The 27,370-nt window shown below is 41.3% G+C and overlaps 1 protein-coding gene across 1 annotated transcript; it reads right to left on the bottom strand.

Annotated features, from left to right (window-relative positions):
• LOC125903085 (coiled-coil domain-containing protein 6-like) lies at positions 1 to 22,427 on the bottom strand. The gene is made up of 9 exons (XM_049599752.1): positions 22,074 to 22,427; positions 20,758 to 20,907; positions 18,661 to 18,789; positions 17,921 to 18,024; positions 17,081 to 17,241; positions 14,615 to 14,771; positions 7,517 to 7,617; positions 5,137 to 5,258; positions 1 to 1,273 (listed from the first exon to the last, which is right to left on the bottom strand). Exons 1-9 carry the CDS (start codon positions 22,326 to 22,328, stop codon positions 1,073 to 1,075), a joined length of 1,380 nt encoding a protein of 459 aa, XP_049455709.1. The 5' UTR covers positions 22,329 to 22,427; the 3' UTR covers positions 1 to 1,072.
• Positions 22,428 to 27,370: the final 4,943 nt, after the last annotated feature.

Consider the following 27,370-nt stretch of genomic DNA (forward strand, 5'->3'; position numbering starts at 1 on the left):
TCATCTCAAGAGCTTTAATCATACATAGAAATTTAGTTCAACAGTACCATTCATTTAGAATGTTTTAGCAGTATGTATATTTAGTGTAAAGAGCATTACGTTTTTTTTCCTTTTTCTGATGAGGAATATCCACAAGGATGATAGAAGCTTTCAGAAATACACCAGAGAGAGAGAGAGAAGAGCAGAGAAGAGACTGAGTACATGACTAAGTTGTAACACCTCAGACTACATTTTTAAACACCTCAAAAGGCGACATTTATCTGTGGTTTATGTACCAGTGTCCATCCTCCTTTAAGCTTTTTTTCCTTTTCGTTATAACTGAAGAGCAGCAGAGCCTTGAATGCTTTCAGAAACTAAAATAAGTGTGGCGTGAGCTCGCTTTGATCAATGCCCTATAACGGAGGAACTCCAAAGCAGTCTTTTATGACACCTCTTGTTGACCTAATCAAAGCTGTGTTAAGCTTGGGGCCGTGGTGACTTGTTGACACTGCTGCGGAGACAAAGGGGGGTGGGGTGAGCCGGTGTGGAGTACATTACTGCAATCGAGTGTCATATTATAGGCATGAAAAGAATCGACCACATCCATCTATCAAGCTCGTCCATTTCTCTAGCCATACATCCATCCATTGATCCAAACATCCAACCTATCGGAAAACACCACCATGAAACATACTTTATGTGCTGTTTGTGCTATCTTAGAAGCGCCACAACATCAATTCCAACCAGCTAAAGTCCCAAGCAAAGAAAAAAAAAACATCATGTACAAGACAGAATGTGGAACAGATAATTGGCCTACAAATCCCAGAAGCGATTATTTTTGAGTCCATCCATTCCTTTTAAGAGTAGTTAAGCAACGCCACGTGTGGATTTGGCAGGCGGCAAGCTTCACTGAGGGTAAGCCGCCGTCTTGTTTCTTTCCCCTCGAAAACTTTTGAAGCTGCTTCTTTTGTGGAGTTGGTAAAGAGTAAGAAACCTGACTTCCAGAGCTGGTAATGATGGAAGCTGCTGTTGCGGTAGCGTCGTGGCATTCAGTGGGCGCGCTCTCGCGCAAAGACAGAGACTGTGTGTTGCGTTAAGGCTGGGAGGGAGGCTGCTGTGCTGCTGCTGCGTGCTGCGACATAGCTGCCGGGGAGGACATGGACTGGACCATGGGCTGAGCTGGTGGGGGTAGCGGAGGCTGAGCCTGCTGGGCCCCTGAGTGCGTGTTGGGGGAGGGTGGGGGCGTTGGACGTTTGAATTTGTCGGGGCTGGCGCTTCTTCTTGGTGAGGGCCTCTGTTTGAGAGAAAGAAAACAAATCAATAAAATTGCTCCATCTTGTATAACATAACTACACAGCACAGTTTCTATTTCGTTTTAGGCAGATACAGTAAGAAGGTAAGTTTGAATAACAGTGTGTATAAAAGAGGTGGTTGTAGCATTTACTTTTGATCAACAGTGTTTCCAGGCTTAAAAACCACTGAAGGAAAATAAGATTGTGAGTGTGGAGGTTACTGTACTTGTCTTAGTCATGGTTCTCCCACTGAGCCAGTGGTCATGACCTGACAACAGTAATTCCAGTCAGAGGAATGGAAAGAGAAAAGAAAAAAGGGGGTTTAGAGAAAAATTAATCTGTCTGAGGTTCTGATCTCCCACATGGAGTTCTTTCTTCGTTTAACTCCTGGGTGGGCTGAGTGGTGATGGGAGAGATGTGGTCTGTACCATCCACATTCATCAAGAGAAATGAGTGGATGTAACATACCAGAGAGGGAGGAAGAAGGAGATGGGGGCAGGGCTATATAACAGCACACTTCAGTGGGAAGAGAGGTCTAAGTATGGAAGGAACAGGCTGCATTTGAAGGGAATAAAACAGAATTATTTAATCAGTAAATAAATTCCTTCAGCTGCCTGTACACTGATTTAACATCATGCTTTGAACTTCAACCTTATAAGGTGGTCGACTAAATCAGGTGTCACCCTGAACCTCTTCCCCAAAACGTGCCAACATTATGACAGCAAGACAGTTCCTAATAGGTCATATATCTTGGGGATGCATCAACTGAACACTGGTATCGGCTGACAATCTTCTTGATGACAGCCACTGGCTTATCTGCAAATAAGATGACATTCACAAATGCAGCAGCCGATGTTTTCTGTTGGGTCAAATCAATTTTACGCAGTCGAAAAAGCAGGGCTTGAAACTAACGAGGTCCCGCTGACCTAGAGACAATAGAAAACATGATGTGTTCAAATGTAATCCTGTAAAATTCAGTTTTTGGTGAGACTCCAGAATAAGTTATTTGAAGGAAAGATTTGTTGATGTTTTCACAGCAATATAAAACAGATATTAGAGGGGGGACGTTGATTTAGTAAGCAGGCTTTTGAAGCGGTTTTAAAAAACAAAACACAATCTGTTCCGTATGTGAAAGGTTATATTAAAGGCTGTTTCATAAATTTGTATGGTTGTATTTGTGCTCATTCAAAGACAGTGGAATGGAGGGTTGTATGAATTTAAAATTATTATTATTTTTTTTACAATGAAGATTTCTTTGTTTTACAGACACAAAAGGGGCAATAACAACAAAAAATCATCAGTATGAAACACTGGTGTCAGTATCTGCCCAAAATCTCCCCATCGGTGCACCCCTAGTAAACATGTAAAGATTCGAATGTGTAATACATTTAACAAAGTACATTACTGATGAACAAAAGAAGTCCATAAGGTCCTGCTTGTAAAAAACTGTAACATCTTAGCATGAGGTCAAAGAAGTAGTCAGAGATGTCAGTTTCAGTTGAGAGGTCACAGTGACCTGAGTCGTACCAGACTGGCAGTGTTCCCATCAGTAATACAGATATTTCAAAACTCAAGTGTTCCAGCACTGCAGGTAAAAATAAGAGCTGTGCCAATGAGGACATGTCTCCTACATTCGTTTATAATCCCTCTTTAAACTGGTTTAAACCCAACAGAAACCCCTCTGAATAACAGAGCCTGTTCCTAGAAGTGATATTATTCCAAAACAAAGTACCTGGTATGTGAACAACACATGACACAAGAACAAAATAATCCAAAACAATTGGTACACCAGCCGTGAAGTACAGACAACGTGTCAGCTCAGCCATTCATCAAGCTGAACAGTGGTGACAGTTGTGTATCCTCTTCTTAGAGATTTCTGGGAGGTGGAACGTTACAACTGAGCCAACGAGGTGGCTGAACTTCATCTGTACATGACTTGTGTTAAGGGAAAAAAATGCATGAAGACACTTATGTACAAGCCAAGACCATCCAGCTAGCAAGCAACTGACCACAATTTACACCCTGTAACTCCTATACCACAGTGACTGATCATGGAAATACAGGATGTCACAGGAGTACGGTTGATTGGCACATATTTTTGTATATGTGATACAGCTTTTTCTTATGCAGTAATAATTTCGCAATTATACATGAAGGAGTGTGGTGACCCATTTAAATCCAAAACCAAAACAAAGTCCTCAAACTAGTGAATGTGACCGACTTCACAGCCCTGCTGACGCGTACTGTCGCCATAACACACAACAACAATTACCATTGTTTGTCCTAGTCAAATAACCACGGCTAAGAGTTCAATGTCCATTCTATGTCTATTGTCAGAACATTCACACTTAAATTACTCCTTATGGGATTCTTTCATAAAACCATCTAAACAGTAGCAATATATTCAGAAAGTTTACAAGAAAAAACCCCCAATATTAACACACATGCAGGTCATGCTGACTCATACAACCTTGTCGTGTCACAACTGATGTAGGTGTCAGTCATAACGGAAACTAAAAGCATATTCGTTGGTTCGGAGAAAGGCTTTAATGGATGATAACCCTGGTATAAAATCTTAATAAAAGTATAAAAGATAAGTTAATAAAGAAATATACTTGACGCAGATAAAGTGGGTTGATTCATTTATCACTGTTATTGAAAAGATACCAGCACAGCCAACTTAACCTTTGGACACTTATGGAGACATGTTACGTTCTTCTGGTATCACTGACAATTATGCAAGCGTGGGTTTATGTGTGTGTCGTACGGACAATATCTGAGTGATGTCTGAGCCAATTTCCGTTTGCAGGTTTAAGTTATGTAAATGTTCACACCTACACTCGGTGAACAATGTAGGACTCGTAACCCTTTTTTTACAGTTTGCTGATATACATAAAAAGAACTAGGATGTACAGAGTCCGAAAGATATCGATGTAAACACCTTTAGATTACAACTTAAAGACAGCAGGTAACCTCATAGTCATCATTTCATGTCAAATCCACTGTGCTGAGGTACGGAAATACAACTGTATTAGCAACAACACCAGCCTGGACTTTGAAAGAAAGGAAAAGACAGTTCATGTGCTCTGGTGGCATGCCAACGGAAATAAGCAACGCGACTGCAAAAATATTATCTTAACAAAAGATTCCTTTTACTTCACATACTTAAGATAAAATGATCAAGTATTTCTTCTGCTCTGTGGAAACATCTAACAGCTGCTGCTGTTAACATTTTTAGCTCAATATCATTATTTTAATTTCTGTCTGGCCCACTCCCTTTTTTCCTGTCCTGTCCAGGGTTGGAAATGAGCACAAGCCACCAGCCAAATGCTGATAAAATATGCAAGTGGCTGCTACATTTGGTTCACTCACCAGCCAAAATGCAATGGTAATCTTCTGAGTGGCTGATAGATACTGGAATCCACCAGCCATGGTGGCAGGTGGACAAAAAAAGTTAATTTCCAGCCCTGGTCCTGTCCAAGTCATGGGATGAGGAGTGAAACTGACCCACAGGATTCCAGAAAAAATGTCAGCTTCTAGTGTAAAGACCATACCGACACGTGCAAAGAGCCTAAATTACACTCCTAAATGTGCCTGTGGTGATGATTATAATCTAACTTCTTAGCATTAAGTGTATTCATCATTTCTAGTAAGCATTTTGCTTTATATCATAAAATGCGAGCAATTCTGCGAATAAATTATTATTGTCAATTACTTACTGAGCAACTAGAATTTTGATTGGAATTCCTAACTCTTTGATCTACATGGTTGCAAACTCCCAACAACTACAACAAACCCCAGCAAAATCATGAAAAAAACTTCTGTGAGATGTCTGGTTTAGAAGGTGAGGGTGGATGTTACTTACCGCTACGGCGTGAGAGGAGCTTCCGTGGACGTGCAGGGCGGGGGTGTTGTAGTGGGAGATGGCAGCTCTGGACAGTGTAGCGGGAGGAGTGAAGCCAACTGTGTGGCTGCCATATGAGAGGCCTGTGACAGACACAGGAAAACAAACATGAAGAGAAATTTGCACAGACGATTATGAACGATTAATTCAATTCTGCTTATTCAGATTGACAATGCTGCTATTTCTCTCCTTAAAACCAGTTCTAGGATTACTCAAGGCCTAGCATGATAGGTGAAAGCAAGTTGTACCTGGCTAACAACACAGAGAAACAGAAGTGCTCGGGCATGTGAGGACAATCTTATCACTATGCCAACATTTAGGCTGTAATCTGATATCCTGCTGAATCACACCAAACATGACCAAGCAGACCTGGAGTGGCTGTGGTATGTCAAAAATATGTACTTTCCTTATCTTACTTAAGATGCTTTTTATCAGATTGTTTTGGTGTGAGTTGCAGAGCGTTGGAGATAGCGGCTGTAGAGATGTCTGGCTTCACTTGAATATAATGGAACTAGATGGCACAGATACATTTGAAAAACTCAACAGCAACGTCTTTTTCCTAAACCATGACCTGGTTTCTAAAGATAATCCACAGACCTTGTTGTGAGCAACTTCATGTAAGAACTATTTTATTTCTACCGAACTACACCTGCCAACTGTGTCACTATGCAAAAAGAAGCGTGCATCTACTGCTAGCTCACCTAGCACCACTGAGCTAGCTAAGGTTAGGACCCTACAATACCAGAGTGACGACACTTCCATTGACTGTGGTATACTGAAGTTAAGCCTCGCGTGCCCTCTAGTGGGGCATGAGGGCATTACCTTTCCGACCAGAAAACCCATTCACTTACAGTATGTCTGACGCGCACTTGCTTCTAAGTTGATGAAAACGGCCTTGTTTTTACTTTTAGGCGTCTTGGTCATATTAAGTCATGCTTATAATTTGTTTATTTCAAAATGTAGAGAGTAACATTATGGTAGACAACTGTTTTTTGTTGGTGTTTTTTTTTTTTACCTGTAAACAGGTCACCGATGCTCCTATTACAGTAGATTATGCTTTTACGTTTGCTTGACTTTGGAAACGCACAAGAATTCCTGGTCGGCAGCAATGCAGCAATACTGAAGTTCAGTCAGTCCTTGGTCGGATATGCAACGTGCTATCCCGCCACTAGAGGACACGTGACCAACTTTCCGCTTGATCAATGTGCGTCGCTACTCTAGCCTTTTGTCCCTGAGTAGATGCGCTTATCCTTCTGTGCAGTGATTTGTTTGGAGGGTGTAATTTGGTTAAGAGAAAATATTTCCTCCATGAAACTGCTCACAACAAGTGCTGTGGATTATTTTGAAGAACTGGGACATGATATCTGGAAAGAGACATTGCTGTTGAGTTATTCAAATACATTGTTTTTTAGCACTTTGAGCACCACAAGCTGAGTGTCATCTAGGTTCATTACACTGAAGAGAAGGCAGACATCTCTACAGCTGATTTCTCCAACACTCGACAACTCACACCAAAATCTAGATTGATAAATACCGCTACAGGTAAGAGAATCTGTATTTCTGATTTTCGGGTGAAATGTCCCTTTAAATACTGGTGCAGTTTGTAGGACTGGCATTTTGGTTTTCAAAAAAATGCCAAATATATACAGTTTAATGTGCTTTTCCCTCATTAGTTTATTTTCCTGCACTTTTCTTGCTCTCACAAACATTTACTCACTCAGTACCCACTTTAGTATTACTTTTAAACTTATAACATCTCATTATCAACTGTACTGAAATAAACAAAAGAGAAGATAAATTATTCCTTGTGAATCTTTTTTCATGGAACTTCCTGAATATCTAATAAACCTAAAACAAGTGTTGTTTCTGTTAATTAATTTGGTATTCAATAATTCAGTAGCTAACTCCAGTTAAAACAAAATCATTTTTCTTTCATGAATCTTAATCAGAGAAATGAATTTGGCAGGCAAGCATTCGTTATGCAAGCATAATTTTACGACTCTTCTAATTTCCACAGAAACGAGGGCTGCAGATGTTGTCAGATGTGTCGTGGAAGAGAGCAAGAAGTGGATTTTAATGGACACAGAATGAGGGCAAACATTTTTATGTAACTGCCATCGAAACCAGGGATTTATTTATGGTTTCACTGACTTTTAAAAGACATCAACTTATCAATAGATGTTCGTTCCTTCTTCATCACGAGATATGATAGTTTTCAATGTTAAGGATATCAATTGATATCAAAGGTGCTTTTTATTGTTTTGTTGGCCATTCCTGTTGAAGCAATATAACTTGGTGACTGCTATATTTCCTGGACAGTGGCCATCTGAAAAGTACCTACCAGGAGATATGGGTCGGCTGGAGCTGGGGGAGGGGGTGTAGGGGATGGGGCTGGACACAGTCCTTGCTCGCAAGCCCTGTGCAGACATCTCGTTGAAGTACCTGTAAAGATGCGATTACCAGGTTATAAAAAATCAGCAGATTTTCTGTCTAAAAAGAAAAAAAAAAAAAAACAATCAATCCATCTATTCAAGAAGTTGGCTAGACTAAAGAAAGAGTTATATCATGACAAATGAAAATAGTTATTTGTAACTAATGTAAAAAGCTCTTTTATGGCTACTTAAAGTTGGTGTCGAAAGGTGCTCAATTTAGCCGAACTGCTATGTCAGAAAAACATGTTTTCAAGTCTTTAAAGATGAAGATATGTTATCTAACAGCTGAAACTGATCAAAGAAGAATCCAGTGTAGACATGTCAGGGCTTGACGCTACCTTTTTTTCCCAAGGAGCACATATGCTCCTAAGTTGAAAAAGTAAGGAGCGCACAAAGAACTTTAGGGGCACAATGTAAATTGATCAAATGTGTTTTCTGTAATAAACGTGATGCAAATAGACATTTACAAGCAAAATTATTTAATGAATTTGTATACAAAATGTACAGAAAGGTAAAATCATCAAGTTTTGAAAAAGTATTGCAATTTAATTTTGTCTTTAATGTTATTATCTTATGTATATTATCTTTGCAATATGATTATCTTATATAATATTATTACTATCCTAAAACATTCTCCAGGTCCTCTGAAACGCTGCAGAACTTAAGCCTCTTTCACACAGAGCTTTCGCGGCACCCACCGCGGGGTAGGGCGCAGAGGACAGGATTTGGGGGAGTACAGGCTAGTTCAGGAGCTACAGCTCCATGGCGACCGCTTCCGGGTCCACTTCAGGCTCTTCTTTGCTATTGGACGCGCGGCGCCGAGGTGTCATTACAGTGCGTTGCGGTGAAATTAAACAAATTTCAATTCGCGCTCAGCTCGGCGGCAGAGCGGTGCGCTCTTGCACCGCGGTAGCACATACACAATGAATGGGTTCGTCAGCGGAGGTCTGCGCTTTGCGCGCTCTGTGTGAAAAGGGCTTTATTTCCACCCTGCCCAGCAGCAGTACTGTGCCGAATGGTCCCTAAAGGCCTCTACACATGATCAGCTGTAAAACCGCTTTGTGCTGGCTGTCCCATTGTTTGTCTATGGAGAGGGCAGCAGCGGCACCACTACCCTTGGCGTCGCGCACCGCTCTTATTTTCCGCCCGAGCGCTGCGCTCAGAGTTGAAATTATTTGAACTACGGGGAGATACCTTGATGTGGATTGATAAATTGACTCAATTATCAACATCTTTAAGATACACCTGTATCTTGAAATAGCCATGGCATGTCTGTGTCATCATTTCCGTCAAAGTGCGCCTCCTTCCTAAACATTCAGCTACTAGTGGCCTAGTTCCAGTCAGATAATGGTAAGCTGCCAAGAAACAACAGGGATATTCACTGATATCATCTCATATCAGTCACAGGCTCCTAAACTGAATCAAACTGGTATCTTGTGGACTTTGTGGCATCATCACATATCATATAATTGTCCAAAGAATCAATATAGTATCATATTGTGATGCAAATTGTGATTTACATTTGTAGTTGACATAGTTTTGTTTATTTTCTTAAATTTATCTTTTTTTTTTTTTTTTTTTTTTTTTTTGGAGGACCGTACTGGTGGTTTTTAGATTTGCTACATGTACAAATTTCCCCTGCGGTGATTAAGAGTGGCTTAATAGCCTGACATGCGGTATTATCACCATTCATTGTTGCTTTTTTAAAGATTATTTTTCCGGATTTTTGCCTTTACTAGATAGGACAGACTTAGGTGTGAAAGGGGGAGAGACGGGATGACATGCAGCAATAGGCCGCAACCTGGAAGCTGGGACACCTGCTCTAACCACAGAGCTACTGTGTTGTTTTCACAATTTACTTAATTTATCCTGAATCAGGTGCTTTGTAAATAAGCTTCATTATTAGGCTATTTTTGGGTTTACTGATGCTTTTTAACAACAAAGACGACACACTGCAGAACACAGAAGGGCAATGTGGCGCAATAAGGGGTGCAACGTTTTGTCAGGTGAGATGCTTTGGTTGCATTTGCTTTCACTGAGTGTGTCTACAAGGTCTTTAGTATCCCGGTCTCTGATGGCTGCCCGCCATGTGCGCAGGCGCCAGAGTGACGCACCAGATATACAGTCAGGTCCATAATTGTTTGGACAATGATACAGTTGTCGTCATTTTGGCTCTGTACACCACCACAATGGGTTTTAAATGAAACAATGAATACCTGCTTAAAGTGCAGACTCTCAGCTTTCATTTAAGGCTTTTTTCAAAAATGTAGTATGAACCGTGTAGGAATGACAACCATTTCTTCACACAGTCCCCCAACTTTAAGGGCTCATAAGTATTTGGACAAACTAACATAATCATCAATTAAACAGTCAGTTTTAATACTTGGTTGCAAATCCTTTACAGTCAATGACTGCCTGAAGTGTTGGACACATAGGCATCATCAGATGCTGGGTTTCTTCCCTGGTGATGCTCTGCCAGCCCTTTACTGCAGCCGTCTGCACTTCCTGCTTGTGTTTTGGGTGTTTTCCCCTCAGTTTTGGCTTCAGCAAGAGAAACGCATGCTCAGTTGGATTGAGGTCAGATGATATGACTTGGCCATTGCAGAACATTCCACTTCTTTGCATGAAAAATGTCTTTGGTTGCTTTTGCAGTATGCTTCAGGTCAATGTCCAACTGCACTGTGAAGCATCGTCCAATGAGTTTTGAAGCATTTAGTTGAATCTGAGCAGATAATGGTGCCCCAAACACTTCAGCTTTCATCCTGCTGCTCTTGTAAGCAGTCACATCATCAATAAATACAAGAGAACCAGTTCGACTGGCAGCCATACATGGCCATGACATAACAGTACCTCCACCATGCTTCACTGATGAGGTGGTGTGCTTTGGATCATGAGCAGTTCCTTCCCTTCTTCCTTCTCTTGTCTTCCCATCATTCTGGTAGTTGATCTTTGTTTTATCTGTCCATAGTATGCTGTTCCACAACTGTACAGGCTTTTTAGATGGTTTTTGACTAACTCTAATCTGGCCTTCCATTTTTAAGGCTAACCAACGGTTTGCATCTTGTGATAAACCCTCTGTATTTATTCTAGTGAAGTCTTGTCTTGCTTATAAGAGCAGCAGGATGAAAGCTGAAGTGTTTGGGGCACCATTATCTGCTCAGATTCACCTGCTCTAACCACAGAGCTACTGTGTTGTTTTCACAATTTACTTAATTTATCCTGAATCAGGTGCTTTGTAAATAAGCTTCATTATTAGGCTATTTTTGGGTTTACTGATGCTTTTTAACAACAAAGACGACACACTGCAGAACACAGAAGGGCAATGTGGCGCAATAAGGGGTGCAACGTTTTGTCAGGTGAGATGCTTTGGTTGCATTTGCTTTCACTGAGTGTGTCTACAAGGTCTTTAGTATCCCGGTCTCTGATGGCTGCCCGCCATGTGCGCAGGCGCCAGAGTGACGCACCAGATATACAGTCAGGTCCATAATTGTTTGGACAATGATACAGTTGTCGTCATTTTGGCTCTGTACACCACCACAATGGGTTTTAAATGAAACAATGAATACCTGCTTAAAGTGCAGACTCTCAGCTTTCATTTAAGGCTTTTTTCAAAAATGTAGTATGAACCGTGTAGGAATGACAACCATTTCTTCACACAGTCCCCCAACTTTAAGGGCTCATAAGTATTTGGACAAACTAACATAATCATCAATTAAACAGTCAGTTTTAATACTTGGTTGCAAATCCTTTACAGTCAATGACTGCCTGAAGTGTTGGACACATAGGCATCATCAGATGCTGGGTTTCTTCCCTGGTGATGCTCTGCCAGCCCTTTACTGCAGCCGTCTGCACTTCCTGCTTGTGTTTTGGGTGTTTTCCCCTCAGTTTTGGCTTCAGCAAGAGAAACGCATGCTCAGTTGGATTGAGGTCAGATGATATGACTTGGCCATTGCAGAACATTCCACTTCTTTGCATGAAAAATGTCTTTGGTTGCTTTTGCAGTATGCTTCAGGTCAATGTCCAACTGCACTGTGAAGCATCGTCCAATGAGTTTTGAAGCATTTAGTTGAATCTGAGCAGATAATGGTGCCCCAAACACTTCAGCTTTCATCCTGCTGCTCTTGTAAGCAGTCACATCATCAATAAATACAAGAGAACCAGTTCGACTGGCAGCCATACATGGCCATGACATAACAGTACCTCCACCATGCTTCACTGATGAGGTGGTGTGCTTTGGATCATGAGCAGTTCCTTCCCTTCTTCCTTCTCTTGTCTTCCCATCATTCTGGTAGTTGATCTTTGTTTTATCTGTCCATAGTATGCTGTTCCACAACTGTACAGGCTTTTTAGATGGTTTTTGACTAACTCTAATCTGGCCTTCCATTTTTAAGGCTAACCAACGGTTTGCATCTTGTGATAAACCCTCTGTATTTATTCTAGTGAAGTCTTGTCTTGCTTATAAGAGCAGCAGGATGAAAGCTGAAGTGTTTGGGGCACCATTATCTGCTCAGATTCAACTAAATGCTTCAAAACTCATTGGACGATGCTTCACAGTGCAGTTGGACATTGACCTGAAGCATACTGCAAAAGCAACCAAAGACATTTTTCATGCAAAGAAGTGGAATGTTCTGCAATGGCCAAGTCATATCATCTGACCTCAATCCAACTGAGCATGCGTTTCTCTTGCTGAAGCCAAAACTGAGGGGAAAACACCCAAAACACAAGCAGGAAGTGCAGACGGCTGCAGTAAAGGGCTGGCAGAGCATCACCAGGGAAGAAACCCAGCATCTGATGATGCCTATGTGTCCAACACTTCAGGCAGTCATTGACTGTAAAGGATTTGCAACCAAGTATTAAAACTGACTGTTTAATTGATGATTATGTTAGTTTGTCCAAATACTTATGAGCCCTTAAAGTTGGGGGACTGTGTGAAGAAATGGTTGTCATTCCTACACGGTTCATACTACATTTTTGAAAAAAGCCTTAAATGAAAGCTGAGAGTCTGCACTTTAAGCAGGTATTCATTGTTTCATTTAAAACCCATTGTGGTGGTGTACAGAGCCAAAATGACGACAACTGTATCATTGTCCAAATAATTATGGACCTGACTGTACAAGCAACATGGTGGCAACGAGAGCTTCCCATTTTTGGAGCGACGAAGAAACCAAATTTTGCCTGAAAATGATGAAAGAACTCAACATAACTACGTGTTTAGACGGCAGAAGACACAGAAATGTCGACCTATTCAAGTCTGTCGTGGACAAGCTACTAACGCTAAGCCCGCTACAAGCCACAGGGGTCTCATTTTTGTTTTACTTCTAAATATAATAAATATATCACATTTCCTGCTCAATCTGTTGTGAACAAAAGACGTAAAAGACGTAACACACACCTGCGCAGATAGGATGCAGTGATCAGAAAACGGGTTACTGGTATTTATCATGTATACAGGGATATGAATAACTGGGTTTCTCTGTGTTCCATGTAAACATCATACCCCGGATATACTCAAAGCAGGAATAAGCCTCAAAACCAGGATACGAAAGACCTTGTAAACACAGTCAATGACACAGTATGAGCATGAGAATGAAACTGTCGGCGCAGGGTAGAGTGCTTGCCCTGGATGAAGGGAAGGCTAAAACACACAAGGAGTGAGGATGGACAGACCGGTCTGTGTGGGTTTAGCATTAGTTTCTCCCGCATTGTTGTTGTTTTTTCATTGATGTGACTGTTGGTCTTTGTGCTATTTGTCCTGCCACTCCTTCACTTGGACTGGACGGTTGGGTAAAAACGAGTCATGAGTGGCTGCAGAGTTTCACCCAAAGTTGAATATTTTTCAACTCTCGGCAACCACAAAAAATGGCGAAAATGCAGCTCTAAGTGCAGAACAGACGCTCAGCTGATGGCATTTGTAGCACAAAGTAAACATGCCGTGCTCCCATGACACGAATTAAAAACATGAACATGGTAATGTGGTGGTTGCCTGCCATTCCTTGCAGTTGGCCGGTCAAAAGCACAGCATTACAATATTGCCATTATGAAACAGCCCTGGTGGTTTTGCATGTTTTACGCCCTCTTGCCACTGCTGAGAGCGACGACACAGGAAAGTTGCAAACTGATTTTAGCCTTTAGAAAGTTCATGTAAATGCCCTTTCACATACAATTTCTTTAAAATGATTCTATCATTATGGTTATAATTTAAAAAAAAAACCCTGTAATGGTGCTTCAAATAACAAGCGCATACTCGGCATAAAATCTTAATAGGCCGATATAAAAAGAACACTTGACAAAACAGGCTGTAAAGTCACTGCAATAATCAATATAAAAACATAATGATAAGCTGTTTACAATACTTAATCTTGGTAGATTATCTCATATTCAGGGACATGGGGCAGTGTTTTAAGTGTCTTTGTGCTTGTATACTGAGCTTTAAAGCCATCACAGCAAACTCACATTGCTGTTTTGATCTCACATCGGAACTGGGGAACCATCTGGGTTCCACTTGGGTGCCCGAGCTATTAGGGTAATGGCTGCCAGTAGAAAAAGGAATCACACATTGGAGTCTGACTGTGCTGTTTGCTCAGGGGAAGAAGGCAGTCTTTGGCGTAAGTGATCCTGATAGTTTGGCTCCTTTTCAGTTACATCACACTAACACAAACCTGGCAAAATGAAACTAAAGCTACTGCTAATTATTTTGATGTCCGCCTGTATCAGCGCTGGTGTCTGAAGCAATCTTGGCAGCTACAGGCTGAATCAAAAGTGGAAGAGCAACTGTTGTGTGCTGGGGCGCCTTTTGCGTCCTTTCCTTTCATCTTTTCATTCTCACAGGTTCAAGCTCCCTTCATCCAATCAGCAGCTTGTGGCCAATGGAGCCAAATGCCTCTCCATTTACTAAGATGAAGTGTCTCTCTACCACCTCACTAGATTTGCTGACGCATGGGATTTTGCACCCCTGTGTTAAGATGACTGTTTTGATAATCTGCCTAACCGTGTGCCCCCTCCTCTACCTCTCGTCGTCCATCTCCAGACTGGATTCACTCTCCGACAGTTGTCTGCACAGGGCCTCCCTGCGCTCCATTTCTCTCTGGAGCTTTCTCTGCAGCCGGATGTTCTCCTCCCTCATGTGTCGCTCCTCCTCGATGTACTGGGCACGCTTCTCTGTGTCTGGGAGGGGACGCGCAGAACAGATGACATCAGTTGAGATATTGTCTAGATGACATCCTGGCCAATGTGTTTCAACATTAACAATAACAACAAATACATTAAAACGCAGCATGTCAAAATTGTTGCTCTTGTACAAACATAAAAATGTGACAGGGTCAATGCCAATCACTACAGACACACAAGACAAGCAATGTCATGATATTGTTTTCAGCAGCAATACTGTCTTGATACTTGACTCATCTTCTTAGAACATGAGTCAAAAGTTGGACTGACAGCTCCCTCTAGTGGCAAAAACACAGCATAGACAAAATAATGCTGAGAGACACTCCCTGGGATGTGTCCAGACTAATCTCCATTAAGTAATGTCTCTAAGATATATTGAGCTGATTCAACACTTCTGAATGTCTGACCAACAAACAAGTGTTATTAATGTTAACGAGATAATGTTTGCTACTGAGCTGTTGTACTGTAAGATCCTTCTGCTAGGTTGTCCACGCCCTGTGTGCTTGAGCAGAACACATTTTAATGTGCAAACACAGTTGATAATCCAGTGACTGACTAAATTAGAGTGAAGGTGAGAGTTTATTAAAGCAGGCTAGTGATATGTTCATCGAGAGATACTAGGAGGAGATAGCTTGTCGTTATTGTGTGTGTGAGTGTCAGTACATTGTGTTACAGGATTAAGAGACCAAATTAAACACAACTCTGCCCTACTGTACATATTTGTGGAGTTAAGAAAGTAAATCCAAAAGACAAACTGGGTGCACATTTGTCTGTAAGGACTGGCTATCGCTGCCTGCAACAACACAAGCCACAATATTAAAGGAAAAAAAAAAATCATAAAGAAATACTGATTGTTTCTTTCTTTTTTTTAAGTTTTTTTTGGGAATTTTAGCCTTTAAGAGATAGGACAGCTAAAGCATGAAGGGGGGAGAGAGAGGGAATGACATGCAGCAAAGGACAACAGGCTGGAGTCGAACCTGGGCCGCTGCGGCAATAGCCTTGTACATGGGGCACCTGCTCTATCCACTAAGCAAACGACACCCCTGATCGTTTCTTTCTTTAACTGCTGGATAGTTTTGTGGTCTGTTTCTGATGTTCCCTAAAATCATAAACAAATTCATGATGTAACAAGAAGGCAGGAGCTGTAAATAAAGCTTTTCCTACTATTCAATTTTCACCTGCAGACCTCTTATCATCCTCAGACGGTTATCATCACCTCAATGAACGACACATTTTCAATCTGAATACCATCTACATTTTTAGATTAATTTTATAACTTCCTGGCAGAATTCTTCTCCTTTAAAAAGGTATGAAAATCTAATTTAAGAGACTTGAAACTACTAGAACTAGATTGGCTGTTATTCACAGAGAACATCAAATGGTCCAAGTACCTTATTGACATAAGATAAAATACAAATTTAACGGCTTTGAAATGTCCTTCCTGTTGCATTAGTTTATTAAAACAACCTAGTAGCGTAGGTTTGACTCTCCTCCCAAATATTTTAATAACCAGCTACACTGTCAGCTAGTGGTGATCCTAAATAAAATAATTTAAAAAACCAGTCAGATTAAAAAAACATGGCATAAAGAATAAGTATGAAAAGATATTACACGTGATTGTTTTATGCATTTAGAAAAAGACAGATCTTATAAAAGTCTGAGATGCTGGAGTGCTCTTGAATGCACCATCAGGCTAACATTTCACAACAGTCCTCAAAGGCATCCTTGAATGCATCAAGGACACTTCTTAAAATGGTACCTACTTGCATTTCCATGCAGTATTAATGTATGTAACATATATAGTACACACTGGAGCTGGTATGGTACATTACCTGTGTCTCTGATTTCTAGGTCACAACTTTCTACAGATGGACTGGGGGTGTAGCTTGCCATGTTAGTAAGAGTGCGTCCTCATGTTACATACTCATTAGATTGGCTTTCAACCAAAATAACAAACAAAATAAACCCCTTTGCCCTGTTTGAGATGCTCTGGAGTAGTGGGCACACCTTTTAAAAGGAAGGACTTTCTTACAGGCCTCTTATTAACCACTGCTCAGTTCCACTTCTTCATATACCTTTACGACCAGTGAATGAGGATGTAAACAGTGTCAGACAAGGCCAGAGCGTATCCTGTTCTTTCTGGTCTACTGAAAACAACCCCTGCCTGGGTGCAGGGTGAATTCGCCCCCCACAGCTTATCAGAAGATCAGCTCTACCAATCGCATCCTGAATCAACACTTGAGGGCATCTGCCCCTTCAGAGCCCACGCTCCCCTGGATCATGTGACAAGTTGAGAGGCCACTTACGCTGCAACTCAGTGGTGCGCAGGCTTTTCTTCAGCCTCTCCACCTCATTCTTCAGGAAACGGATATGCCGCATCATGTTCTCTGGTGAGTCTATCTCCATGGAAACATCTCTTGGGGAGGGAGGAGCTGATACGGGCTGGTCCAACTTCTCCTGGAGGATTCTAGTTTAGAAAAACAAAGACGACACACTGTAATTATAATTAATTAACAGAAATGATGGGGAGACGACAAACTCTTTGAAATAAAATCTATCTGGCTGAATATTAGACAAGTCACTTAATTTTCGAAAATGAAAACTCTTTTCAACCTTTCCTCCTTTGATGCATCTTCACACAAGTTACATATACAAACACGCCCTTTAGGAGGTAATTATTCAGGATATTGTTATTTTCTCTTTTGTAAAACATTACCCTGAAAATGTGTAATTAAAAAAAAAAAAAAAAAAAAAAAAATCAGAAAGCTTCCGTTAATCAATCATTAGTAATTTTATCCTGCATCATAAGTGACGCTGAGTCACTTGTTTGACAGGTGACAGGCGGGCATTTTGTGTGTGCCTGTAAATGTGTGTATCTATGAGAGGGGCGAGAATTATGCGGTGTACTTATACAAGAGGGTTATCGTGTGTTTGTGCCACCATGTTAAAAAAATGAAGGCTGTTTACTGGCTAGTGCCGAAATTATTAGCCAGTTGATAGATTAGTTGATCAACAGATGATCCAGTGATTAAAGATGAAAGAAACAAGATGTTGCTGAAAACAAGCTTTGACTCCAGGCAGATTCAAAAATGTCCTTCATCTCTAAGATCCTGAAATGGTTAACACATAATATGATCGCTCCGCACCTTTTCTCAGCCTCCAGTTTGTCCATGCGTTTCCACAGTCTATTGACCAGGGCTTCTTGTTCCTGCTCTAATGTGTTCTCAAGGTCGATCTTCTCCCGTCTCAACTGGAGAATAAAAAGAAAGCAGAAGGCGATGTTCAGAGATAGAAAAACCTTGATGCTGAAAAGAATTCACAGGACAGCACACAAACACACTGTACTGAAAACCCAAGGTCTCTGTCCAGATAAGCTTTTCTTTCAGAGCTACAGTCTGTACGCCTGCTTGTGATACAGCCACAGTGATAGAAAAACATCATTACAGAACAGTCTATGAAGATTTTTTAATTGCCAAATGATGTAAAAAGACCCCAAAGCTAAATAGGCTGCTCATGAGAGATTTTGTGGTGAAATTAAGTCATATTTTGAGGAAAAAAATCACTTAATTACACCTCTGTCTGGGCAAAATTACACAAGCATCACTCAGACATATTCATGAGTGAGCAGCAACAATGAATGCATGCATGCACATCTCCAGAAAAAAATCCTGTCATCAGAGCATGGAAACATTATGGCTTCAGCAAACACAGGTTTGACTCAGCCACAGACCAAAATGTTCTTTCCAGCTAACATTCAGTGGGAAGAATTAAGGATGGTGAAATTCTGGCATCTCGAGCTGCAACAACTGGACACACACAAGTTCAGGGATATGTTGTTCCACACTGGTTGCTTTGAAAACTTCTCACTCTCCCATAATAAGCGTACCTGTTCCAGGGTGAGCTGCTTTGAGATGGTTTCATTCTCCATCTTTTTGATCTTTTTCATGAGCTTGTTAACCTGGAACTCCTGCTCCTGCTCCAAGTGCTGCTCCAACTCTGCCTTCTCATGCTGGAGCTGGGATGGAAAAGGGGAGGACAGTGCATGGCCAGAGGAAAAGAGGAGGAGGCGGATGAAACGAGAGAGATGAGAAAGAAGGGAGAGGGGAAAGAGCACAAGAAGAGCCTCGCAGTGAGTCACATAAAAACTATGCAATGGCCACAGTGAACAAACACACTGGTGTCAGATCATCACATTTAGCTTACACATAGAGAGTAAAACAAAACAGAAAGTCAATGTTACAATTCTACCAGATTCATGGTTAAACTTCCCGGAGGGATAAACAGCGTAAAATAATGATTTGGCAACTAAAGTAACCACCATTGGCAGCTCACCAATACAAAGAAAGGGTGCGGCTCAGCACTGATTCAAAATGGGACGGCTGCATGATGAATTATATAAGCGATTACTCATTACAGGGAAAGGGATGTAAATTCATTCATTGGAAAAGGCTGGAGACGGAAAAATAACCATTTCCATTATGCTACTAAGAGAAACAACTAGAACACCTCAAAACAAGGCAGTTTGTTTTAACTTACAATGACTGCATTCATGCAGTTGAGTGCTCTGAAAAGAATCAGGCCAGCAAGTTCTGCCACACCCAGTGCAGCCATTTTTCTTCCAATTAAGACACCAACAATTTTCAGAATAGTTTTGATAACATGCCTCCCTTTAGCCAAAACAACTACCAGCTACTATGTAACTCCAACCCACTGTACTGCGTGATGAGCAGCAACTACACCCTAGTCTGTGTGAAAATATGTCTGTTCTTTTTCAGGCTACGGACACCTTGCAGAGATATTTTATCCCACTTGGGTTCATTCGTCCTTCGTGCAGATGCTAGTTGTAAGCAACACCAGAACAGGGGCAATGTGCTTGTGTGTGTACATACTGTACATAATGGGAACTGTGTGAAGGTTTTTCCCTTCATTATCACATCCATTAGGAGAAAATACTTTGAAACATCTTATCAGCTTCCTCTCTACAAACACAAACCATATTGGCACATTAGAAGATACCAGAAAGGGGGACAGTGATTGCATCGTACATCAAACAGACAGCGTATAGGTCATAAAGTGTGTTGAAAGATGGGCATTGATTCAAATACCCGCTGAGGCACTTACATCGTTTGGCTACTCAAGTTAAGACTACAGTAAAAAGTCCATCATCAAAAGCAATGCTGGGGTAAACGCAGGTCTGACAAAATTGTTTACATAAGTGCTACTGCACATGAGCTTTTACGTCACTCTAAAATAAATGACCACAGTTGCTCAATTCTCCCTCTATCATCACAAGAATATAACACACATGTGTGTACAGAATATAAACATATACACACTCAGTACAGACCATTTGTCAGCACTAAGTCCACAGGCAGAAGGAGACACAGGTCTGTTTCATGTTATGTGAGAAGGCAAGATAACAAAAGCCCAAACAAGTCCATCTGTATGACCTTAAGCAGGGGCAGCTGAGGCATTTGCATGTGTCCCTTCCAGACTCCCACTTCTTTACACATCAACAAACCATTAGTCAGCCTACAGCTAGCCATTGAAAGTGTGAGCATGCGCGCGTGTGTGTGCGTGCTGTGCACTCTGCAGTTGGGAAAATAAGATGTGGAAAACAGACCGAACCAAATAACCGACAGACGGAGGAGAGTAATTTGAGAGTCATTTAGAGTAGCTAGCAGCCGCAGTGAAGTCATCTTGAGCCTTTCCAGGCTTCAGGCAAGTACCAATACAGTTGATGATAATGCAATAGCTGCTGTGCGCTTATACATCGTGTGCATACACACCCACCTAGCGAGCTCAAGCGGAGCACACTTGACACTAGTGCAGACAAAAACTTTGCATAATTGAGCATTCAGAAAACATCTCTGGAGCGCAGTGATATTTGTATGATGAGTCATGTGGTAAGAAAGAGTGAAAGTTCAAACTGATGCGAGGCTTTTCTCTGTGGTACTTTTCCTATTTTGTTCACATCACTCACTTGCATGAGTTTCCTTGACAGTTCATTGGTGAGAAATTCCTCCTCTTTCTCATAGTTGACAGCCAAGGTCTCTTTCTCCTTCTGGAGGGCCTGGATCTTCTTGAACAAGGTGTTGCTGATAAATTCTTCCTCCTGCTCTGCTCTTGCTTGCTGCGGGGCAGAAACAAATGGGAGAGAGTGGCAGGGCCAAACATCAGTGAAGTAGACTCTCAGATCTGGCACACAAACTGTTGGATGTTCACATTTTATCCTGATTAAATTGACCGACAACCCACCATGCAAATAGGCGTGCTGCAAACATACGCACCAATCAACCAAAATGTGCTGCAGTGAATGTCTGCCAACCAAAGAGGAAGCAGAATTTTCCCTAATGACTCAAGGGGTATTGCAGTAATGGGTGACTGACAGTGAGGGGAAGAGGGAAACATGGGGGCACTACAGAAATGTGTTGGGACAGCTACAACAGCTAGCATTACAGTGTGATGATACGTCTGTCCTTGTTAGCTGCAGTCTCAAATTCTCAATCCTCATTCTTCACTGACCTCAGAGCTAAATTCTCTTTTTGCAAGCTGGTAGATTTTGTCAGTTGTTCAAGAACAATGGGGGGGACAATAGAAAGAAAACAGCTCGTCAAGCCTCACACATTTGCAGAGGGTGGACAGGCTGCACAGTGGCTGACTTTGCCAACATTTGAGCCTGGCATTTAGCTAGCTCGCTAAGTTTGGCCTACATACTTCCCGTCTACCCAACAGATCGGTTACACATTTTTATGAAGGTGAGGCTGATTAACCGAGCATGAAGCCATGACGCATCGGTCCATGCCAGTGCTGCTGCTGGGCTATTTATTTCCACCCAGTTAACGTATCCTCGTTGGGCATAACGTGGTGACAGTGTCTAGCAGTGAGTTACCAGCTAACATCAGTGCGGTAACTTGCATCGTGACGTGCACACCTAATTTATAGCACATTATAACACAACGTTAACCGTTGAGCTAATGTTAGCCAAGATTAGCAACGCAAAACAAAACAAAGCAAACTAGCTGGCTAACGTTGTCCCTGCCCAACCGCCTAGCAACCGTTAGCCTGCTGGCTAAATTAGCAACTACCCAACTAGCTAATGTTAGTGGAGCTAGCAAAACACCAGCATGCTGTGCTCAAATACATATAACACTGCCATGTAACACATTAAATGTGTCAACACTGGCTGTGTAGCAGCAAACAAACAACACTAGCCACAGCCAACTTAGTGACAACGCTATTTATTAAGGATAGCATCTAGCTAGCTGGGTAGCTAGTTAGCTAGCTAACGTTACTCACAATGGTGACGCTAGCTTTGCGGAGGTCCCGATTCTCCTCCTGCAGGGCTTTGCACTTGAGTTTGAACGTCTCCAGCTCAATTTTCAGAACTTTATTCTCTTGCTGTAAGGAGGCCAGGCGGTTCGTCAGCTCCTCCAGACGAAACTGTGAAATGACTATGCTCGGTTTGCCCGAATTTGAAGCGGAGGACGACATGGGGGTGGCCGAGCTGCTCCCAGCTCCGTCAGTGTCGCTCTCGCTTGCGCTGTCGGCCATGGCTGTGCGACAGTGTGGAGTAGGGAAGAGGACGGCAGCTGCAGCGTTTGAGGAGCGCAGGCAGCAGAATAATGGTACACCGTGTGACCTTGCTCACGCGTGTCGACATAGCGCCACCGTCAGGATGTCTCCAGTACCGCACGATGCATCCTTGAAAGATGAAACAGGAGCCCTTGATGCACCTTTACCAACCATGCAAACCTGGCAACATTGCCCCAGACACTAAAGCACATTTTAAACTGAATTATAAGAGTCTTTAAGTGTAGCATGCATCATTACAACTCTTTATACCCTTCTTTAAGAGGAGCAAAATTTACACTGGACACTCCCAAATACATTTGTCAATCAAAGCACCAGCACCACAAAATGGGGCTCAACAGGGACCCACAGATCATGTTTGCCCCGGGCCCAAAGGAGGGCTAATGTTGTCATGACTCCATGGCCACAAAGGATGATGTGGGAAGATTTGCTATATATAATAAATAATCAGTGGGTGGCAGAGCATTTCTCTGTGTTCTACCTCTAGAACAAACACCCACGATCGATCAAGTACCACTACTATAAATGTTTTATTAACTAGGACTATAGTAACAACAGATTCGTCTTGTTTTAATCTGCATAAAATATCCATTTAAAGTTGGATATGAAATGTTAAATCATGCACTGGGCTGCTTTGTAGTTATTTCTTCTAGTTTATAATTCATTATGGAGGGGATGTGGATCAGGAGGTAGAGCGGGTTGTCCACTAATCAGGATTGGTGGTTTAATCCTCCCAGTTCCTCCTGTCCACATGTCAAAGTGTCCTTGAGCTACATAAATGCAGTTAATTACTTATTCAAAAGAAATCAGCAATATCCTCCCAGGGAACTCTTGTTGTCTATTCCCCCAAAAGGCAGTCCATGCATAGATACAGGCAGCCCTGGAGATTTTAGCTCAAGGACACTTTGTTGGGTAACAAGCACATTACTTACATAATAATAATAAAAAAAAATGTTCAAGGAGACAAAGACAAGGACGGAAACAATCATCTTGCGAAATCAATGCGTTTTTATTTTTTTTTTTATTTTTAGGTTGATTTTTTTTTTAAAGACGTCTGAAACATTTGTGGTGGCATCATTGCTGCTATAGCCTCTAAAAGACCTTGAATAACCAAAGTGCTAGAATAGTTACATTTCAATGGCTTCACTCTGTTAGTAAGAATTGTACATCAAAAAATCTGCTCAGGTGAAAACACATATCAAACAAAATTGACAAAATTGATAGTTCAACCATATCAAAGGATCCTCTACCCCCTGATTGACACAGTAGTATAAGGGGATGTGGTACAGCACCCTACCTGACTTCCTTTTAACCCCTCCCCCCTCCCAAAAAAAAAGTTACATAGTTTTCATGTCCACAGCATAGACATCAGCATACTGAGCCATCGCACCAGTAGAACACCACACTTGAACTACATGGGCATCTAATGAAAACCAATACAAAGATAATTCCTAATGTAATGTAAAGTAAAATGTTTTTGCCAATGAGCTAGTGAAAACAATTCTATTTGACACTGCATATACAGACTCTCAAGCCTAAAAAGATCACACAGTTTCAGAGTTAAACACAATTTATTTAATGCTTAAATAATCGTTTTTGACCATCCAGTGTTTTTGTCATACAATATGCTATTTAGAGCTACAATCAAATAATGTCTTTATGTGTCCTTAATGTGAGTAGGTTTTTAAATTAAGGAAATACTTCACCAAAAAATCCAAAATGAAATGCCCCAGTTTTCCTTTAATACCACAGCAGCTGTTAGAAAACCAAATTGACACACTGCTAAAATGATTACAAACAGTCTAACAGTGTACAGAGACTCCTACACCTTATAGCCAATACGCACAATACAGTTATAATTTTACAGCGAGCCAGCCTACTAGCATTTACATTCAGATTATTTCGTTCTCGTAGCAGAAGCTGCCCTCTCGTTTCACATAGACAGACAAGACATCACACCCTCAAGAAGCTATAGAACTTTTTTTCATCCTCACCCCGACATGATAAATGATTTAATGGTATCCTTTTTCAATTTAAAATATAAAATTGGTGACAAATGTTAGGGCTATATGTGTACACAGATAAAGGGTTTTATTTGTCATTTGAATACAGTGTTTGCAAACTTGTAAAAATTGTACTTAAAATAATGTGAACAGCATGCATGAAAATATGAGTACTCTGAAAGGCTGCTTTTTGTAGGATTAGATCCGTTCCCACTTTGGGAATTACTGAAATTTGATTTTCTGGAAATTTCCTCTGTTAAAATCAAACCAGCTTTTTTTCATGTACAAACATTATACCTGCTCTAATAATTAATTATACAAGAACCTGTGAAGTTACACTCAAATCTTTAAAAGTGGAACCGTTTCAATAAATTTCGAAAGCACGTGAAAAGGTAACTCTTCTCAGTGCGTTCTCAACCAGTAGCTTACCCTTTAAGAATTTTACACATTGTAATTTTATATACAGAAAAAAAGCTTTTGTGTTAGTTTAAGTTTTTAAAAAGGAAGAAAAAAAATCCCAAAACAATTTACATCCTGACAACAATGGGTTCAAGAAAAAACCATAAGGCGAGTGTTGAAGTTGGATCAGAAGTGTTCCATTAGATTTTTTGTGTTATTGTGTCTACTTCATTCTTTCCACCCACCATGTGGATTGAGCTCTTGTGCCATCTTTGGTCACAGTTGCACCTGTGTGGTTTTGTCAGTTAACGGAGTCTTTTATCGTTTTCACAACAAACGACGCTCCTCCTCAAAAAAATTAGAAAAAAATGCTCTCACAACACCAGTGGACCGATGGCACGTATTGTTTCACACAAAACAGGAAGCAGAATTCATTGTCCACCATGGTCCACCTCAGTCAGAAAGTGAGAACCTCCCGGTCCTTTCGTTGACAGGAAGTGAGTTTTTCATGCTCATGCGTTAAGTCAGAAGGATCGACTCCTCTCCCGTGAAAACCGTTTTGTTTGAAGCAGATAGTTGCAGACTGGACCCTGAAGTCCTCACACTGGAGCTCTCTAGCCCTCTGAACACTTCTTCCCAGGAAACATCTAACTTGGTTCCTGCACATCTGTAAGACACAAAGTAGAACATCACATTGAAGAACATTTAATGTTAAATGGACAGTTCACCCCCAAATTTAAAGTACATATTTTTCCTCTTACCTGTAGTGATATTTTCAGTCTAGATTGTTTTGGTGTGATATCCAATTTAATATAACTTGATAGCACTCAGCTTGTGTGGAAAAACTCAACAGCAATGTCTCTTTCCAGAAATCATGACCCAGTTAGGCAGACCTTGTTGCGAGCAGTTTCATGTAGGAACTATTTTCTTTCTACCGAACTACACCCGCCAACTATATCACCATGCAGAAGGAAGCGAGCACCAATTGCTAGCTCACCTAGCACCACTTAGGCCCCCATGAAGTGTGCCAGACTTTGAAGCTAATTTTCATAGTGGCATCAAGTGACAAGTCTGTCACATGATGCCACTGGGCCCAAAAACATTTTCCCATAGACTTAAATTGTGAAAGAGACGTCTGTAAATCAGTGGGTTCATTTTTTTTGAGCGTCAAAACCCCTGCAAAATGACTTGTTTCTCTATTGGGATTTGATCCATTCAGTCCAACAACATTTTGAAAGTCTATAAGAGCCACATGATTAAAGATTAAGAAGAAGATCTGGCTAATTTTACACCCAGGAAAGCTTCATGCACCACTGGGAAACTTTCATGAGAATGAACAGGGCCCCGCCTCAAATGCTGAATCCAATTCTCTCTATACATCCATGACACCACTGAGCTAGCTTATGTTACAGCTCAGCTAAGGAGGACGCCATTATTGTTTACATCTAGGCTGTCACAAGCGCGAGCCTCTCATCCATGAGTAGATGCACACTTCCTTCTGCGCAGCGATACGGTTGGTGGGTGTAGTTCAGTGGAAAGAAAGTAGTTCCTACATGAAACTGCTCACAACAAGGTCTGTGGATTATCTGGAGTAATCAGGTCATGATTTCTGGAAAGAAACATTGCTGTCGATTCTTTTAAATGTATTTTTTGGTGCTTTGAGCACCACCAGCTGAGTGCCATCTGGTTCCATTATATTAGGACATCTCAACACTCAAACACTCAGCAACTCACAACAAAACAATCCACATTGATGAATAGCACTATGGGTAAGGGGAAAAATGTGTAGTTTTAATGTGGGGGTGATTACAGTTGCCAGGATTTGTTGTGACAGGAGTAATGCTGAATGCCATACATTTCCTTATATCTACAAATGTACATTATTCTTAAGGTAAATGTATCTTTGTTTACATACTGAATTCAATTTAAAGGGTGTAAACAAAATCTCAAAAAGGCTATTGTGCTATGTGTGAAAACACTTTTTAAAGGGCAAAAAAACTGTCACGATCCACCACTCCTTTGTATGACAAAATGACAATGTGTTAACAAGACCTGATGGTCCGGGGGTTGTTATGGTGACCTCTGTTACCATAGAAACTCTTTTCCAGGCTTGCCATATTATTTCTAAGTCAGTTTTGTACAGATGGAGTGATTCACTGCAAACACAACACAAGGGTGAACAGCAGTAGGGATTAACAGTCTGGCCAGAGGGATAACAAACTCTTTTTGGATGCTACAATGCTGTTGTGAGCTGGGGATTTAGTGGACAAAAACAGGCAGCGAGGGTATCAGTGGGGCAATATAATGCTGAGGTGTGTACCGCCCATCAGCCCTGTTCCCTATTCACACACACTCCGTGAACACGGAGGGCAGAAATGTTGCCAGGGGATAACCGGGCTCAGACATCGGTCAGCCTTTTGCACTGAGTCTGTGTGACAGTGAGACAGAGCAACTATATGGGGAGGGGTACGTTAAAGAAATTGACATTTGGGAAATATTGTTATTTGGTTTCGTGCTGAGAGTTAGATGAGAATATCACTCTCATGTATGTGCAGTATATACGGAGCTGGAGCCAGGAGGTGATTAGCTTAGCATAAAGGT

This window comes from Epinephelus fuscoguttatus, linkage group LG16 (genome assembly GCF_011397635.1).
Source record: "Epinephelus fuscoguttatus linkage group LG16, E.fuscoguttatus.final_Chr_v1".
NCBI classification, from domain to species: Eukaryota; Metazoa; Chordata; class Actinopteri; order Perciformes; family Serranidae; genus Epinephelus; species Epinephelus fuscoguttatus.